The following is a 19,704-nucleotide window of genomic DNA, read 5'->3' on the forward strand; positions in this document are numbered from 1 at the left end:
AGGACTGCACTATGCTTTGAGCGTTACACACATATGACAAAAATATAGTCCCTTCCTGAAATCACTTAAAACTCTGTGTAACAGACTAAGTAGATAGATGGAAGCTGATAGAGAAATACAATAGTCTGAAGTTGCACCAGGGGAGGTTTAGATTGAATATTACAAAAAATTTCTTGACTGAAAGGGTATTCAAGCATTGGAATAGGTTGCCCGGGGAAGTGGTGGAGTCACCATCCCTGGAGGTATTTAGAAGACGGGTAGATGTGGCACGTGGTGACATGGTTTAGTGGTGGTTTTGTCTGTGCTAGGTTAACAGTTGGACTTGATGATCTTAAGGGACTTTTCCAACCTAAACGATTCTATGATAAGCCAGTAATGCAGTATGGCTCATCATCTCAGCACTGCAGCAATCTGCTGTTGTAGGAGTCACAAAACAGGCATTTACGTGGGATTTTGTATTACAAGAAAGATTTCCAGTTATTTATAGGTGACTCCTTCAAAACACGAAGGACAGCAAAGGGGAACTCAAAAATTTTGAAAATGTAACAACTGAGTGACAAAGGCTGGCATCAAAGGTGGGGCAGAAGGGAGATAATGTCTGGAATAAATCACAGAGCTTTGTATTTGAAGACAAGAGGCTTGTATTTGTGACTGAGAACGAGGAATCAGTGAAGGAACACAGACAATGACATTATGCGGACACTAGAGGGAAATCTGTGGAAAAGCACTGCACATGGGGAGAGTGCATTTGTGAAAAAAATGGTGTTGCAGTCATTGATACGGGGATGGCAGGCCTTGAGAACATGAGTTTTAACAATGTGAATGAAAATGGGAAGCCATATATTTGGTTATGAAGACACTTGCCAGGATTTAGGTATCGGCGTGGATGTGAGAGTCTAAGGGGAACTCTTTTCAAGAAATTTCTGGTGAAAACTATTGTGATGGGAAGGAGATAAATAGAAGTCTGGGTACGGCAGATGAAGAACTGTGTTTCAGTCAGTCTTGAAAAGAAGGAATAGAGAGTCTGAGATTGTAAGAGTAACTAAAGCAAGACTAACTTTACTGATTTCACAAGTTTTGTTTTCCCTTATTTTGTGATGCTTTGTATTTTTTTACAATTTAGCAAAGCACTTCTTAATCAAACTCATTTGGATTTATTCAAGGATGTTGATAGAGGTTTTCCTATTCAAGTTTTTGAAGAAGAACACACCGCCCCAATTTCTGAGTGCAACTTGACTCCTGATGACAGAAGGTGACCATTTTCTATCTTAATTTATTAAAAAAAGTGATGGTTTTGTGATTTCAAGGTTCAATTTCAGTGCACGTGGAAACACTTAGTACAAATAAGTTACTTTTTCAATCCTTCCTATGGTTTCCTAACTTGGCAAACTACTTTTGTGCTGCATAGTAAGTTGTTCTGTTATAATTTTCTCTTACATCTCCCTTCCCCCATACACTGCTACTTTTCCACTCTCCATCCTTGCACTCATTTATGCTGTCCATACTCTGCTAGCAGACCGTTTACTGCCAGACTCCTTCATCCACATGAACTACCATAAATCTCACCGTGTTCTGATCTACAGTTTGCACAGGAGCTCTTAAATCTTTTATGCTTTGCATACGATGTCTGCTGAATTAAACACGAATCTCTTTATTGTCTAAATTGAGTGTTGGAATAGTCTAATAGATTATGGCGTCTTTTATGGCAAAGGACTTGTCTAATACTGTTCTTGAGTTATATGGTGCTGGAAGTCTATCTATCTTTGCCAAATGTTCTGAAGGGGATATATAAATATATATGACTTGTATAAAAGAACAACATGGAATTAGGCAAGGTTCGGGGGTTCTTTCTGTCAGTGAGATTTATACCTTCATAAAGGATCTCTTCTGTCTGTATTGTTTATTAATATTCTATAGCCTTTCCATTAAGCCTGTCTTGTCAATTAAAGAAGAAATGCATCCTAAGCCAGTGTCAATCTGTGGACATAGTAATTAAAACAACTGCAGCATATATTAACATTCAGTTAAGTAGGTCATGCAGTGCCTCTAGAGGTACTATTCCTGGCATATTTTATCATTAGGTCACAGTTCAAGTAATTTTTTGTCAAACTGTAGAGTTGACAGATTAGTTTTTTTATCACTGGATAGTACACATACTACGCTCCCTATGGCAATTCTGTATATTCTTGAAAATCGCTAAATAGCAAGTAAAATGCCATTGTATATGGCCCTGGAAACCACTTTTCAATCAAAAATGCTACCAGTTCAGAAACTTCATGTGGTCTTTTGCATTACGTGTTTCTGTTTAGGAGCAGAGATTGTTTTGGTTGCAGGAAGTATACACATATGGGGAAAATAAAAATATTTTAATAATATAATTGTATTTTTAGTTGTTAGGATATGAATGCATCGAGTTTCTTAGGCAAAATGCATAAAAGTGACAGTTTATGAACTTCATCAAAATAAAAAGCCGAAATAGTGCTAAAAATATTTGTCATATCTAGTGACTTTCAATATAAATATTACTTTAGATATACAGGAATATTTTAATAAAACTATGTGAGGGAAAACTATTTGACCTTCCATTTCATGGAAACCTGCCAGTTTTAGTAAACTTTATTGAATAGCTTTGTTGTCTAATGTGGCTTTGTGTTTGTGCAGAGCCGTGTTTGTGGTAGAGGGTTACCCAGCAACATAACCACTGAAAATCCAAAAAACCCTACTGACAAGAACACTTCACATTCATTAAAGAAAAGACATGATAATGGCTTTAAAATTATTCTAACGTTAGAAATGATTAAATATATTGTAATGGATGAAATTAAATTGAGTTGACTGCTTGCACTGAAAATTACACATGTGACATTTTTATTATTTTATTTTTTTATTTTATTATTTTATTATTAGTTTCTGTCTGAAATATAAAACTTAAGCTATGCAATAATTTTTGCTGTGGACCCTAAATATCTATTTTAAATTAGTGGGGGTGAGGATGTCAAATCATTGACAGAATTAAATGTTGTCATTAAATGTTGTCATTCTTTTAAGTGAAAACATTGATTGCTGTTTTCATTAACATCATTTTTAGAGTGGTAACATCATCATATGATAACACTGTCAAGGCTTGGGATGTGGAAACAGGAAAAATGCTTGTATGTATCCTTTTGAATGCATCTTGCAGAAGGTACAACTGTAAAATTCAGATTTATTGCTTTGTTATTGAAAAATAAGAAAACAAAACATTCTTTCGTAGGACAATACAATATACTTAGGGTTGGTAGGCTTGATTTTTAGTTCTAGTTTTGGTACTGATAATTGCTTGATCTTGGATAAGTCTCTTGATGAACATTTCTCAGTTATTTCACGTACAAATAGGTATGATAATAATATCCTGTCTCAGAAGATACATTTAAGATTGATTAAATTATCATTTTAGGATTTGAGCAGGGTGGCTTTGTCTGATTTTAAATTTATTGCTGATGCAAAAATAGAAAAATTGGATATAAAGACATCTATCAACTTTCACCAAAACACAGTTATATCAAAATTCAGTAATATCTGAATCTGCTTACAGGTTATAGAAAGTCTGCTGTAAAACTGTCTCTGACCCTCAAGCATGTTTCTAAAACCTTCTGTTTTCTCTTTAGTGGACAGTAGAACATGAAGGCATTGTAACTTCATGTAATATTTCTTGTGATGGTAGATACGTGATATCTGGTTCAGACAAAGAAAATACCATATATGTTTTTGATGCAGAAAGTGCAACAGTAGTGTCACGTATCCAAGGTAAGATTTATCACTTTTACATCTTGTTTATGCAGCTTTTATTTTTTTTTATTTCTTATGAAAAATTGAGAAAATGAATTAATTCAGTTCAAATATCCTTACTTCGGAAAGGCAAAAGAAAGTTATCTGTAAGACATTAAATCCAGTATTTCTTAGAATAGGTTTATAAAAAGGAGATAATGGGCCAAAATTAGACCAACGGTGATTCTTTTTTGAAACATACTTTCCCTTTGAAGGTAATTTCACTAGTGAGACCTCAGTCCCAGGAAGCTTCCAATCGGGACTGCAGGTCAGGGAGTTTGCCGTTCCTGCAGAATCAGCTTCTAAATATATGAGCAGTCTTACAAATGTTAAATTAGCCTATGCTTAACGTGCTCCTGTGAATCAGAGCCTGGTGGTAAAATCATTTGCATTTAAAAATAAAAAGTGCAACAAATGGATTGAAATAGCTTCATTAGAACTGCTTCTGTTAGGTGACACTATCAGGACATATTTTGTTTACATTATTTTAATGTAGCTATTTGCATTCTTAAAGAATAATTACCTGCTTAAGTGCTCCCTAAGAGTCTGAGCAGTTAACTGTCATTGGCATTATGGGGCCACACTTCCAGACTTATTTGCAGGAATGGAGCAGAGAAATAAGTTACTACCGGGCAGCATGTGGATTTACATTAACTGAATGTTGAGCACCTGGGTACAGGTTCGTATTTCATACTGTCTGCACTAACGATGAGGCCTTCCTTTCGCTGAGAGCTGTCCTAGCCACTGAAACAGCAATTTGGAAATGACAGCGTTTTGGAAACTGATGTGTAGATCTTATGGGTAATTCTGCCTTTCAGACCTGTGTTCTGAGATCCAGATGTAATTATTCAAAATAACTAATAGTCTCACTTGGTGCTTTTTGGGTAGGTCATCACAAAAGTACAATCACAAGATGTTGTTTTCACCCTGATAACCAAAGAGTGACTTCAGTATCGTACGATAAGACCATAAAGCTATGGGATATGACAACACGATCCACCTCGATTACAATTAATGAGTAAGAAACAATACTATAGTTAATTATGCATGGCATTATTTGTTTCTTTTACAATTACCAGTGAAATTTATGCTAAGATTTGTACTAGAGAAAATGAACAATAATTGTTGAACTTAATAAAGTAATATGCAAGCAAATGACACATATAGAAAGTGTGAATAAAATGTTCTACTCGAACTTCCTGCTGCAAATAATTGAAAAATAGTATTTTGATGACTGTAAGCATTTCTAGTAATATTTTTTTTAGAGCTTCTAGGTTCTTGGGTATACATAGAGGCAGAAGATAGCATATGCAATATGATACTGCAGTGTAAACTTCACATTCTCATTTCTACTAATTAGTAAAAATGTGCAATCATTGATGAACGAGGAGATAAAATATTTATAATAGTGAAGTCTTTAAAAACATTATGGAGTGAAGCAAAAATAATACAGAGGAAAAGGAGAAAATATATCTAGATGTTGGGAACTGATAATTAATCAAGAGTTCTTACAGAATATTTTGTGATAATTAGGCTTTGCACTGCAACCAGATCATAAAATTCATGGGCCTCACAGCAACCTCAGGATGATCCGCTCTGCTTCTCGTGAGCTCCAGAGGAGACCTCACAGGCTTCCAAACCATCTGTTCCGATGCCTTACTGTGGTGATCATTAGAAAGGTTTTCCTAAGGTGGACTATTTTGGCTGCAGCTTAAGCTCACATGTTTCTGTTTAGATCCACTGCAGACATGGAGATCATATTATTCCCTTGTTTTCTTCTACGTTTTTGTATATATCCAAGAACTTCTATTATATCTGTCAAGTCATCTTTTCAGTAGATTAAACTATCCTTATTAATTTAGTATTTAGTTATTATTTCCTATTTTACTGACCATTCTTGTTGCTGATCTCCGAGATCTTTCCAACTGGCCCACATTCTGCTTGAATTTTATGGCCCTGTAATGTAAACAGTATTCCTTCTAACTGGAAAAAAATGGAAATTTATTAATATTACATCCTTCTCTGTGGATGTGCCTCTGTTCATACATCCTGGGATGAGATCTACTCTTTTTTTGACAGCGTGATGGTGAAGAGGAGTCAATATTTGTTGCATCCTTTTTTTGCAGAACTGTGATGTAGTCCATTGTTCCCACCCCTTACCTGTGCAGCTGATTATTTCTACGTTACTACAGAATGTCAGACTTGACAAAATTGACCTGATCAGGCAGCACGCCTGTTAGATAATTGATTAAAGACTCTTGTAAACTGCAGTGACGACAGCATTGTTTCCTATAGAGACTATTAACCCTTTTAGTTTCTTGATAATTTCTTCAGTTTGTGAAGATAATTTTGAAATTTAATCTTCTCCCTTGTATAACTGCAGACCCTCTTTGGCTTCATTTCATAGCTATACTCTTTATCTCATTATCTATATTGTTAATGGAAGCATGAAACAGGACTGGATTCAGGACAGATGCTGTGAACCCCAGCTCAATATGTACTTTCATTTTCACAGTGAACCAGTTATGGCCGTTCTCCGAGTACAGAGGTGTTTTTTCCAGATCATTTTTCCTTATATGCTTTTGGAGAAGGTTGTGCCCGGTGCCAGAAGCCTGGCTCGGTATGATCTCCTGAGCTTTCACGTGCTAAACTCTTATATCTCTCGCTAAAGTCTGTAATACCGTAAAAACATTATGTCAATTTAGGATATTGTTATCATTTTAAGAAGGAAGTATGCAACAATAGACATGTCCAATCAGCCATTAAAAATATCAGTGCCTTTAAATAAACTCAACCAATTTAGCTTTGAATTCTTAAAACAATAATCAGAGAGAGAGTCTGCCTTTAAACACTGTAATAAAATTTTCTTTGAGGGATTAGGAATTACTTTGCATGGGAAATTCAATCTGGAAGATTGTATTGTTGCTTCTAAATTGCAGTGACTACAGCATTGTTTCCTGTAAGAGATGCTCATAATCCTTTCCTCGCTGCAGATTTCAGGAAGCACTAGAGTCCTCGCCCAGTTCTGGAACGTCCAGATTTCTTATCTGATGGGTATCGCTGCTTTCAAAACTGGACTTTAATATAGAATTGTTTAATTTTTTCCTCTTAATGTTTAAGTTGAAACTTACATGCTGAGATGGATGCATGGGATTTATTTAATGAAAAATGGATGGCTTTTTTGGTAACTTGCTTTTAGTAAAATGTGGTTGTGTTTTAGCTGCTGAACACTTTCTTGTTAAGCTGCACTCAACAACAACAACAAAAAAAAAAGCTGGTCACTTGTCACTTAACAGCTAGGGTTCAGTCCTGCAAAATGACCCAAACCAATAAGGGGTTTAAGCCCTTGCTGCTGCTGGCTGTGAGGTTGTGTCCAGAGATTTCACAGAACTGTTCATGTGGTTAAAATTCAGAACGTGCTGATGGTGCTTTACTGGATGGCGACAGGGTGCTCAATGTTGCAGGAGGCTCTTTGGGAGATTTTTGTAATGGTTACCAAAAAAAAAAAAAGCTTGCTCTTCCTGTGTTTTTCATCTGTGTTTCAGGGGACACAGCAACGCTATCTCAGATTGCTGCTTTACCTCTGATGGTCATTACTTGTGCACAGCATCCTGGGACAGAAGCTTAAAAATATGGGACATAAAGACAGGAGAATTTCAGTGTCATGAACCCATTTCCTTGAGCCAAGGACACGAGGGTTCTGTTAGTTCCTGCCTTTTTAGCCAAGATGGTGAGTTATCTTAATACGAGTGCATGATGTATCTCAATAGCTATGTATAGGACATCTCAGATGAGCCACAAGTGACCACTCTAATCATGTAGGTAACCAATTCATCATTTCCAAGATAACATGTTTAATTATGAGAAACTGATGTCCATATAAATAAGTAAATTAAAGTTGATGGTCTGTGTTCTGTCTTAACCAGGCAACTGGGACACTTGTTTAATTGATATACCCATCAAGAGATACAATAAAAAGACCGTAAGGGAATAAAAGCACAATACAATATGATGTTAGAAGATTAATTTAGCACTTGTGGATATTCTCCTAACATTATTTAGTTGAAAAAACATGTTCAGTAAATACCGTACTGATCTGTAATAATTAGGAAGATGTGTATCTCTGTGCTAGTATCCCCAAAAGTAATGTTACTTCATAGCCCAAACACCATATGGTAGTAATGTACTTCTGGAGAACTTCGTGGATGTTCTCAGCTACACTGATGGGCACGCAAACTACCATGTTCAAAGTAGATGATATTTATGAGTTTAGAGCAAGACAATTTGGCACCTAGAACTTGATGTCTCCTTAATGCTTGGATGAATAGGAGGAGAACAGGAGGAAGAAACAGACTCTCCAGTTTACCTACATCTGAGTGGAGGGAGTGGGGAGCTATTTCTTACTGCCCTAGTTCAATGACTTTTCACTAGATCATAGACAACTCCTAGTGCCCCCACAACATGAAATTAGTGTTACTGCAAACTCCTGCTGCACTGAATCAGCTTCTCTTCACTTGGATGGACTAATACGAATTTCTGTACATTGTGATCTAATTGGCTGTTTTCTCTTGCAACTTCACATCTGAATACGCCAGTAGAGATGACTCCTGAACTGCTGACAGCGGGTTAATCTGCAGTCGTACCCAAACTGCCTTCTGTGTTAGGCAACTCAATAAATAAATAAATAGCAGCTCTGGAGAAAAATGTACCTGTGGCTTGAAGACATGCAAATGCAGACAGGCCTATGAATATTGGAATCTGAAAGCATGCTTTCCACATGAAACTCTACTTTTTGTTTTTATTCACAGCTGACCTAACAATTCTAAAAGTATTTTCTATGTTTTCATTTTTAAACAAGGTATCTCCTTAATTTTCTAAGTCAACAAAATTTTCATGTATGTTTTTTTTTTTTCTACTCAGTTGTGTGTTTGCTAAATTTATGTATAAATATTTAAAAAATTAAGAACATTAACAAATAGCCAAAAGGAACTTCTGTGATCTTGTTAAGGCATGACTAATAGCTCATTGTTATATTTTTTTTTACAAAATGTGACTCACTGCTAGAAGGGGCCTGTCTTATTAGTCTGTATGACAAAGCAAAGATAAAATATAGTGTTCTGATTTTATATTTCAGCATCACTTGTTGTGTCTGGCGGATATGACAAAACTATAGCTATATGGGATACAGAAGCAGGCTGTAAAAAGCTAAGCGTAAAGGTACCAAGCTCTTATTTGGTCACTAGTTTGATGAGAAGGTGTAAAATGTATTGCTGATTTAAAAGCATTGTATATTTCATTATCTTACAAATACTCTTGCCCGTCCTTTTTAGATACAGGCAGGAATATATCCCTAATTTGTGTGATTTAATTTCATAGAGCAGTATATTCTTACACAATTAGCTACAAAGATATTACCTTTGTCAAGTCAGTTGTTAATAAGCTATTGCATTTCTCTTTTTATGAACAACTCATTTAAGGATTCTATTGAATGGAGTTGTACCTGCGTTTTGGGAGAGAGTTTCTTCCAGCAAGTAACAAGAGCCTGGCTAGTGCATATATTCATTTTGAAATGCCACACTCTTCTGTATATCTGTATGTTTACATCCTTGCTTATGTCCACAGAAAACAGTACATGTAAAAGGGAAACGTTAAAAAAAATAATATGTAAATATCGGTGTTGAGGTTATCAAGCTGAGCTCAGTCCCTAGGTTACGTAGTTTACATTACTGCTTATAATGACAGGGAAGTGGTTCACCATGTTACAGTACTTTTTAGCATGGACAATTCTGTAAATGAGGTGGCTATTTAGTATTCAGCTATCCCTGCTTAGAGCTAGGACTCCTCTCTTCTTCCATAGCCATGGTAATACTATCGAAATTTGACGCAGTAAGTAATTCCTGCATAAAATCAAAAAAAAGTCCAACGCTCATTAGGTTGGGGTTTTTTTGTGCCATCATGACTTTATTTTTTGCAAACATACCTTCATTGGTTTCTTATTTTAGTGGAAACAATCCACAAGACTTGAACTAATGATGAGACGTGGGTCAAGAAAAGGATTAAGAGTATTCATAAAGCTATGTGCATGCATTTTGCAAATACTAATTTCACAGAAGTCAAGCAATGTCACACTTCAGATTTGCAAGCTTGGCTCTCTCCTATCTTATGAAAATATGATTTTAATGGACTTTGTTTTTTTCCTTACACTATTCCAGGCTTAGTTAAAACACTCATGAACAAACCCACTTGGAAGATCTCAGGAAACCTCATGAACAAACCCACTTTCCTTCCAAACCTTGGGCTTAAAAATAGCTTTCAACTGCTGTTGCGTTCAAGGTAGCATATTCATGCAGGAGAGCTCATAAGCCTGTGCTTCTCACCCGTTACCCTAAATTAAGCTTACCTGCCCTCCAGAATTGGAACTGTCCTGATTAAACCTTTTAAGCACTAAGAGTACACATTCTTCACCTGCATCGGGGCTTTACGTAATACAGCTACTGCAGATTTCCCAGCTCACAGTAATCACTGTAACAGACTGTCTCCCATAAAAAAAGAAGGCATCTGTTTAAATGCTAATATCTTGGTAACTATGGAGAATTCCAGCTTAGTATCCATGCCTTGGTATAATTATATTCCGGGCTCATAACTCAATCTAAAAACACGTTTTAAAGATTCTGCTATAAATCCCACATTTTATGTATGCACGTTTGACGACTATTCTGTGCTGGAAAAATATACGTTAATCTTTCTATTGTATTTCTCAGGTGTGGCATTTGTCTATCAAAATGTCACCGTGCCTTCCTAAACTCTAGGAATTTCATCTGTTAATACCATTCCTGTTTGAATAACGTCCCTAGTTGGAATGAATAAATAATTAATTTTAGATTTTAGCCTGTTTCTATTCTCATGCCAACTCAATGCTGTTAGCCTCAAATCAGCGGTGCTGTCGGAAGGAGGATATTGGCTACAGCTGCTTGGCTTGGCCTGCTCTCAGAACTGGCTTCCTTCCGTAAAATGGGGGGAAGCTGCTGTCTGTTCCCACTGCTCTTCCTCCATTATCGTGTGATAAACAGCCTCAATATTTTTTTAGGTAATGAGTATTAGAAGTCAAATCGCCCTTTACAATTCTTTATTAAACTGTTATACAAAAATAGAAAGGACCTGTGCTTAAATGTAGCTCAAACCTATAACTGTGTAGCTGTTGTTCTCCTGAGTGCTACAGCTGGTGGTTTGGCAACCAGAGATCATAACAGCTACTCTTTTCAGGTTTATGTAGGAAAGTATGAACGTCACAGTAACATTTTTTCCTTGACTGGACGTGAGGTAATCTAGATAAGAGTTTTCTCACTGCATTTCAAAATGGATTTATGGTACAAATAGTCTTTTTATTATAATAAAAATAATAAAGTGTTTTTTCCTTGTGTTATAGTTAAATTTTACTTTACCGTAGGGTCATTGGGACTGGGTGACAGATGTCGCGATTAGCAAAAACAAGAAATGGATTCTTTCAGCCTCAAAGGTAATCACTAATTCCTTGTGTGGTTTCAGGAGCTGGCTTATAAATAGATGTGAAGATTTCCTCCCTTGTTTTCAGCTTCTTTTTTTGATGAAATTTAACAGTGGTGAAGTTGTTCATGAAAGTGATAAGTTGTAATCAGTATTTACCTCAAGTAATTACAGAAAATCTGTAAAAGAATTTGATAAGTATGTTTATTTTTGGTTATTTTAAAACGTGCAGGCAGTTTTAAGATTGCTAAAGGTTGTTTCCAAAGACATGATATTTAAATGTGAGAGAGTTTTGCTCTCATATTTGAGAGGGTTCATCTGATGAGATGAGTTTTCATCCTTATGGAAATGATTATGTAAATCACTCTTTTGGTAATATGCAAATACCTCAAAATAATTGCATCTTTTTCTCAGGATTCTACTTTGAGATTGTGGAATATTGAAAAGATGGATCATATTTCTTCAGTGACAGAAAGCAGAAAAGCAAGAGGCTCAAAAATTGCTCAGGTTCTATCGCTTTATTTTTTAACCACACCTCATACTTTATTCAGAAAGAAAATCTGAATGTTAAAGGGAAGCTGTCAGATTTCTAGGCTGAGAACACAAAACTCATCATGTTTGTTCTCTATTTGCCAAGATTGTCAAATCCTTTTTTGGGACTGGGGTGTAGTAATAACACTTCTTTTTTAAATTTATTTTGGTAGGGACACCCGTTTTCGTATACAGGTGCATTTTTGTTTTTGGAAAGCAGCCACATATGTGTACTTCTGAAAACAAACATATTTTGGTTTTCTACACCTGGTGCTTGCGCAGAGTAATTGGCTGCTTATATAGAAGTATTACTAAATCAAGGCAGTTAATATTCATGTGCTCCTGGACATAAATCAGTTTATACAAATTCTGAGGAGTGTCTTTTTAAAGTTGCGTGTATTCTGTCTTCTAAAACAGGAATTACAAATAGATATTAGGAAAGAAGAACATTAACAAGCTTGATGCCACTGAAACATGCTTTATATTGCAGTCTCTCAATTGGTTTTGGTAGTGGATTTGCAAGGTCTTGTGTGTATTTTTCCCCTTGTCAATAACCATTAAGTGAAATGGCACGAAAAAGAACTTTTTTATTATTTCTATAATATTTTAATGAGAAATTCTTGATGAACAGGAGGTACTCTAAAGCAGCATATAGCTTTTTAAGCTTTTAAGTAAGTTTCGTAAATGTACCAGCAGTGAAAATGTGTACATTCCTAAGAGTATTGATTAACAGAAATTTGAGAATAAAATTGGTACAGGAAAGGATCTTTTTGGTGCATTTTAGCAATACTTAAAGCATACCAAACAACTAGAAAAATGTCTTATTTTTTGTAAATAGTTTCCCAATTAGCAAACTGGGAATCAATGTTATGGTGACTCTGATAGAAGTGGGTTAAAATTCCTGAGTATGTGTGTTGTCAGCAGAAAAACTTCGTACTTACTAAAGTGGGTTCATAGTTAATCTAAAATTATTGTTATGTATCAATTTTCCTTTCTTTTTTTTTTTTTTTTTTACTTTTTCTTTATACATTTCTCCTTTAGTCAGATAACAGGTTAAAAAAAAGTAAGCAAAAAAAGCCCCAAACCACCTAGTGATTATCACCCAGACAGAACAGCTAACAGCTTAAAAAAAATAAAATCGGAGTTCACATACAATATAATTTTACTCAGGAGAAAACCTCCAAACCATTCTTCCCAGGAACGAGTTTTGAGCAGCACTATCTGTGTCAAGTTTACGACAGCTATATCACTCGGTGCATCTCAAAAATCAGGCCGATATATGTGTACATATATATCTCTCTGACACAGATGATTAACTGAAATGCCATTTTTTGTTATATTTACACCAGTGTGAAGAATGTGAAAAACCATTCTTATGCCTGCAGCGTAGTGACTCTGAAGTGATATCCAGGTGTGTGTTCTGCCGTCTGTCTTCTCCAGTGAGACAGACTTTGCCGATGCCACCTTCTGTTTCTCCTGATCTTTAAATTAATCTAGCAGTTTTGGAATGTTAACACATTTAAGAGTAAATGGAGTGTCTGTACATCTTTATGTAATACACATATAAAGCCAAGACTTTCCTCTAACGTTGCTCTACCATAGTATTCTGCATGACGAATAATAAAATACATCGTACTAATCCATTAAATAGCTGTGATGTATTGGGTAAAGAATAAAATCCCCAGCAGCAGAAATCTTATTTATGCTGCACCGTACTAGAGAATAGAATGACTGACTTGTTCTGTGGGAAATTTTAAACAATTTTAAATGAATACACTAGTTCCAAGTTCAATTTACTGAAGAAAATATGTGAATTATTGACAGGTTTCCTTCTGTTCTTTAGATAAACCATTCTTCTTTACCATGGCAAGCGAAGAATCTTTGCTGTCAGTGGACATCAGAAAGAGTTTTTTTGAATAAGTCCGTGAACTTTTTTCTGACTTTATGCCATACCCCTTAAAAAAATTCCGTAAAGGAGCTTTCAGGCATTGAGAGGAAGTTGTGGCTCGTGTCTGACACGGTGCAGCACGAATGAGTTCCCTGTAATAAAGGCTCCCTCCAGCAGGAGCCTGGTATTTTGTCTACCCTTTCTTAGGAGCAGCCCTGAGAGGATTACAGCTATTCAGTATATGTAAGAATGTCAATTAATAAAAGATTAAGTGTTTCAAAATGTTTGGAAGCCTTTTTCCTAAAAATAGTGTTTTCAACCTTTTCAACATTTCTTTCTAAAAGGAACTTAAAAGTGGGGAAAATAGTTGGAACTGGGCATGTGACAGCCTGGAATGCAGTCAAGCTGTGGAATACAAAGAAATCTAAGTAGGTAGATTTTTTCCCCTTGTTTATGTTATGTGAATTATGTAGCAACAATTACACGTGAATCCAAGATTAAATGAAAAATATTTCTAGGGAATAGAATTTTTTTTACAGATTTATGGCTTTGAATAGTATTAGATGATAAATCATATTATTTTCCAGCATTCTTTTCCCCTCTTTACTCCTTAATTAAATATTATTGTTTTGTTACAGGGGCTAAGAGAAAATGCTGTGTCTATGCTCCTCATGTTTGTTTTTTTTAAAAAACAGATCATATAAAATAATGCGTGTTTTACAGTTGAATTAATTTGGCTTTAATCTAGTTAGTAATACTGCACCAATTTCTGTATGTTAGAAAAGATTAGTCCTAGAATAATTAATGTTATATTAGAGTTGAAAGTGTTCTTTGTTTCTTTCTTTACTGTGTTCATGTGGAAAAATCAAAGCTGCGGTTTTTTGCCCTGAAACAGGAAAAATAGCGGTTGCTCTATAGAGGCTTGGTTCATTTGGCATTAGTAATGTGAATAGGTTGGAAATTTTCTTTTGAATGAATCCTCTTTCTGTTTCCCAAATTGAGGGGGAAAAAAAAAAAAGAGGAGAAATGAGTTCTTACACTCTGGTTTTAGTAAGATCAGTAAGTTTTATTACTGTTTTCTGTCCATTGCTGTCCCCTGTTCGGTGTTGGTGCCACGCAAGTTAGTGTGACCTTGGCCCGCGCCGGTCTCGCCTGCACCCTCGGCTCGTGTTTGCAGCGCAGGGTTTGTGGAGAATGTGGCAATTGCAGACAATTAATAAGATGGAGATTTATCTGCATTTTTTCTGGCTCTTGTACCCCTACAGTTGGACTAATTCACTCAGTCCCCGCCCCAGCCTGAGGAGAAAGGTGTCGGGCTGTTGCAGACCAGGTCGGTGCCCTCCGGAGGAGTTACTGGGGGATGACATCTATAGTGTGGCTGTAAACATGCCTCGGATGCCTGTGAAGTGGCCACGGCAGGCTCTGTGCCGTGCAGGCTGCGCTGTGGCCGCAGGCTGGACGCAGGTGGGCCGGCGCCATGGTCCTGTCCCACACCCCGGTTGTGGGCCGAGCTCCGCGGGGGCCCGTGGCCCATTCCGAGGGGCCACCATGGTGGTGCCAGCCCCGCAGGGAGCTCCGACGGCTCTCTGCCCACATCCTCTTGTCGTTTAGCGTGTAGGGACACGCGTGTCTGCCCAGGCAGTGACACCGCTCTGGTGTGACGCGTGTGCACACATCATAAAGCACATACGCACTGCGTGCACGTGCACACCATATGTTAAATTTTTGCATCATTGTAGATGATTGGGGCACATAATCGAGGCCTGATCCTCCCTTGGCATCTTCTGCCGCGAGCCCTGGGCAATCGAGGCGCTGTGGGATAAGGCAGCACCGGAGCCTAACTGTAAGCTTTCTCGCCTAAGTATATTTTTGCAACGCTGACATTTATGTGTTTTCCTTGTCTCTACACGTGCGGTGCAATCAAACGCCAGCCCGTACCGCCGCCCACAGCACCGCGCCTGGCGGAGCCCTGCCTTTCCCCTGGGCCGCGGGTGACGCCCGCCCCGCTGAGCCTCGGCCGGAGCCTCTGACCGCTCCCGGCGGGGCCCGGTGGCCGTGCAGCGTGGCGGGGCCGGCAGGGGTCGGGACACTCTATTAGGTCGCGCGGAGGCTGAGCCTATCGCCCGGCGCCGTGGCTTAGTTGGTTAAAGCGCCTGTCTAGTAAACAGGAGATCCTGGGTTCGAATCCCAGCGGTGCCTGTGCGGGCGGATAAGGTTTTTTTGCCCGCGGGCGGTGTTTTACCGCTGGGCATTGCTGGGGCGGGAGGGGCCGCGCCGGGGTCCTCGGGGAGAAAAACCTCCTCTGGGCTTAAAAATCGGGGCGCCGTCACTCAGGCAGAGCATTGCCCGACGCGGGCTCGGCAAAAATTACACCCACTACCCCAGAAAACGCCTCTCAAATGCGCTTTTTTTCATGTCTCCAAATCATCAATAGCCTCTCAGTTAGGTAAACGGAACTATTCTTGCTTTTTTTCTTCCTCTTACGGTCTGAGCGCTTGTTGGCTTGGTGTCTGATGCTGCGCTGTTGTCACCCAGCAGTACCCAGACCTGCCTTTTGCCTCTTCTTACCTGCTTGTGACGCATAAAGTCTGCCTTTTCCAAATGAAAGTTGTAACCAGTGCTCAGTGCTGTCCACACGATTAGCGACACAGCAGAGGGACAGAAGGTTTTCCTAGACATCTTTAAAAATCAAGGGCCAAATCCTGCCCCGTTAGGCTTGTGAGCTAGGCTCAGTGAAATAGTTCCAAATTTGTGTTATCGTAAACAAAGGCAGAATCTGTTCTCAGATCTAAAGATTCCCAGGTGCGTTTGGAGGGTCGGGTTTTCAGGACTCGAATCCATATCCAAATTGCAGTGGGTGGGATGGAGCTGTCAGTAGCCCCAAATGCAACGTGTAAGTCTAACGTTTAGGATCAGCATCTTTGGTTACAGCATTTACCTGCAGGAATCTTTCTTTGAGTAGTGTGTACTGTAAGAATGCAACATAGATAGGATTTTATATGTGATAAATATAAGTAAGCCATAATTGCAAGTTCCAATATGTTATTTAAAAATTAGGAGTATTTTGGGATTAGTGTCCCATAGATCGGCATTGTCTAAAAGAAAACAAAAAGAACTAGAGTTTGAGACAGTAGGAAAGTGCAAATTAAGGAAGATTTGGGGAATAGAAGCTGCAGTGAATGTCAGCCAGGTCTCCTGCTGCACCTCAACCAGTGGCAGTTTGTATCCTGCAGGAAAAAAGAGTTTTGAAAATAAAAATCTTGTGAGGATGCTGCTGTTCCTCTGACCTTTGTAGCTGGTACAAATCGCATCACTCTCTAGCACTGATTTCGAGCCACAGATGAAGTGCAGGGTCCATCGACCTGTGAAATTTTAGTATCAAGAAACCCCAGCAGTTTTGTGTCAAATCAATCCCGCCATCACGAACGCAGGACTAGACCCTGCTCTGGAGGAGGGGGCTGGCTGTGGAGCCTGAGGCTGCGCGATGGGTGGGGGAGACACATCCGTGCCCTCACAGCTCCCCAAACCCTTGGCTGCTGGGACGGCGCTCCCTCGACTCCTCTGTCTTTCCCGTTCCTCTGCTTGCAGGTTTTGTGCACGAGGAGATAGCGCCTGAAATGAAGAACAAAGGAAAACAAACACTCTGGTAGTTTTTGCATGTGCTGTTTGTAACCAAACTTGTTCTCAGCTCTGGCACAGTAGAGAGAGGTGACTGAGGGGCTCTTTATTGTGGGTATATGTATGTGCTGGTCACTCTGTTACGTTCCATCTCGTTTCTGTTCTTTATCTTGTAGGTGAGAGCCGCCGGTGATAATGCGTATCTAGGTGTTTGTATCAAAATCGTTAACACTCTCTTTTGATGCATCCGCAGGAATGGCGTGATGGCCAGGATGGCACCAGAGTGGGCTGGCCACTGTGTACTTCAGCATGGGCACCCTAAAAAAGCCTCAAAACATTTGAGGAAGGAGGACAAAAACAGAATCTGGGTTGGTTCAGGAGCACAGACATGATTCGTCTGGATTCCGTAAGAGCGACTCTGTATTTTTATGTATTAGTCACAAACACGGAGCCCCAGCTTCTGTAACAGACTTCTAGGGTGATCTGCATAACATGGGAAGTAATATTTTAAACCGGTATTTAAAGAAATTGAATGAACTGTGGCATAGGTTTTTATGCATAATGATATATAAATACATCATATAGGTTTCTTGTTTTTGCTCATGCCTGCATGTTTTAAATATGTGTTCAGGAAATCCCTTCATCTGAGCACTGAGCTTTCACAGACTGCCTGGGTGAAGGGCCTGCCGTGCTGGACAATTCGCTATATTTCTTATTTAGGTAACAACATTAATAAGAAATTCAACAATGTGAAATTTGCTTGGATGTGCCCGTTCTGCCAACAGTAACAATATTTCAGTGTTCACTTAATTCCAAGATTTGCCACCAGCCTTTTCCTTGGAGAGGGGCTTTGCATACTTTCAGACTGTAATACGTCAGCCTAAAAAGGTGTGAGTCCATCTGCTCATCACTTACACCATCTGTGTAAGTCCATCTTCCTCATTCACTTTTCCCAACGTTTTGCACTACCTTTTGTCTTTTCCATACAATTGCACAGAGGAAGGGTAAGCGCTGTCTACACAGCGTGCAAAATTCAGCTGTCTCAAGAAAGGTTGAATTTTTTGAGTGTCCCAAAACAGGAAATTTGGGTAGATTCCGGTTTACAAATGAAAGTGGTGCCTGTCCCTATTGAAATTGGCCATTTTCCTTGCAGTAGTCAGCTGGGCTATTCAGTCAGTCCAGCTAACTTCAGTGAAACTATTCCCATACAAAAGTTTTTGCGGGATTAAGGCCTTTAGCTGTTCTCCTGTTACAGGTCATATTCAGTTCCTAAATTGAGAGCTTGAGTGAGAAACCCAAGAAACGTACTCATCAACGGGATTGTGCAAGTGTTTTAATGGATGTGACAAAAAAACAAACCTCTGTTAAAATGTCAGAACACTAGTCATGCCCAAAAGTTTCTATATTATTTATCATGTGAAATTCTACGAAGATAGGTTTCTAAGGTAGTTTAAAACTACTAAACAAATCACTAACACTTAAGCTAAATGTGCATGTTGACTGTGTGGTTTTTTGCAGTCGAGTGCCACTCTTGGCTCTTCAGCTGCTCCTGGGCTCTGGACACACTGCTCTTAGCTTTTGATCTCTTTCGCCCTCTGCAAAATTATAATAATACCTAGTGATCTCACAGAGTTGCTGGGAGAGTTAATTAATGTTGTATGAAGCACTCTGAGCTTTTGGATAAAATCAATATTATTAAAGCCATGTTTTTATTTTTCTTCTGGGTAAAGCTCAGTCTTTCTGCAGTCAGGTCATGCTGGTGCTAAGCCTCTCAATAGCGCTGGCAGCCTCCACAGATGCGCATTTGGAGTGTTTCTGGGAAAAGGCGCCCGGCTGACTCCATCTCAGTGATGGGCTGGAAGAAAACTCGCAAACAAAACTTCCGAAGGGTTTAAATGAAGATGTTCCTTGAAAATTTAGTATGTAGGACTGTTTTAGTCTTCTTGTCGAAGGTGCTTATTAGCTATTCAGATTATTTTATGCTTACCTTGCAGAAATATATGTAATACCTGTTTTTCCAGGGCAGTACTTTTCTGTCAAGATACTTTTCCTTTATTAATCTCTCAAAATATTACAACGTTTTGCATGAAGGTGTGTGATTATTATATCAACATATGATTGACATTGCCTGAGAAGAGGTAAGTATAATCGGTAGCTTATGATGGGTATTTAGAAAAGACTTTAAATCTTTCTAATTGTAAAAAATGCTATGTTTTGATGCCAAGCCCAAACCAAATGGCCACAATTTGTAAGAAAGAAGAATGCATACCATATTTCTTCTGACATGTTCCCATAATGACTGCCTCCTTCGGATGGAACGGATTAACACCTGGTAAAGACAGGGAATCCTTGTGAGC

The 19,704-nt window shown here is 38.5% G+C and overlaps 1 protein-coding gene and 1 non-coding gene across 2 annotated transcripts in view; both read left to right on the forward strand.

Moving 5' to 3' along the window:
• WDR88 (WD repeat domain 88) overlaps positions 1-19,064 on the forward strand; it is a 23,531-nt gene extending 4,467 nt beyond the window's left edge. The window contains exons 3-15 of the mRNA XM_054198814.1: positions 1,164-1,252; positions 3,089-3,152; positions 3,648-3,786; positions 4,696-4,825; positions 6,323-6,355; positions 7,353-7,537; positions 8,942-9,024; positions 11,255-11,323; positions 11,725-11,817; positions 13,191-13,252; positions 14,074-14,157; positions 17,601-17,753; positions 18,068-19,064. Coding sequence (XP_054054789.1) covers positions 1,164-1,252; positions 3,089-3,152; positions 3,648-3,786; positions 4,696-4,825; positions 6,323-6,355; positions 7,353-7,537; positions 8,942-9,024; positions 11,255-11,323; positions 11,725-11,817; positions 13,191-13,252; positions 14,074-14,157; positions 17,601-17,739 — 1,170 coding nt within the window. The 3' untranslated portion in view covers positions 17,740-17,753; positions 18,068-19,064. The remainder of the gene's footprint in view (positions 1-1,163; positions 1,253-3,088; positions 3,153-3,647; positions 3,787-4,695; positions 4,826-6,322; positions 6,356-7,352; positions 7,538-8,941; positions 9,025-11,254; positions 11,324-11,724; positions 11,818-13,190; positions 13,253-14,073; positions 14,158-17,600; positions 17,754-18,067) is intronic.
• Positions 15,855-15,928, forward strand: TRNAT-AGU (transfer RNA threonine (anticodon AGU)). Its single transcript has one exon. It is a non-coding gene; the product is annotated as a tRNA-Thr (tRNA).
• Positions 19,065-19,704: the final 640 nt, after the last annotated feature.

This window comes from Rissa tridactyla, chromosome 4 (genome assembly GCF_028500815.1).
Source record: "Rissa tridactyla isolate bRisTri1 chromosome 4, bRisTri1.patW.cur.20221130, whole genome shotgun sequence".
Taxonomy (NCBI): domain Eukaryota; kingdom Metazoa; phylum Chordata; class Aves; order Charadriiformes; family Laridae; genus Rissa; species Rissa tridactyla.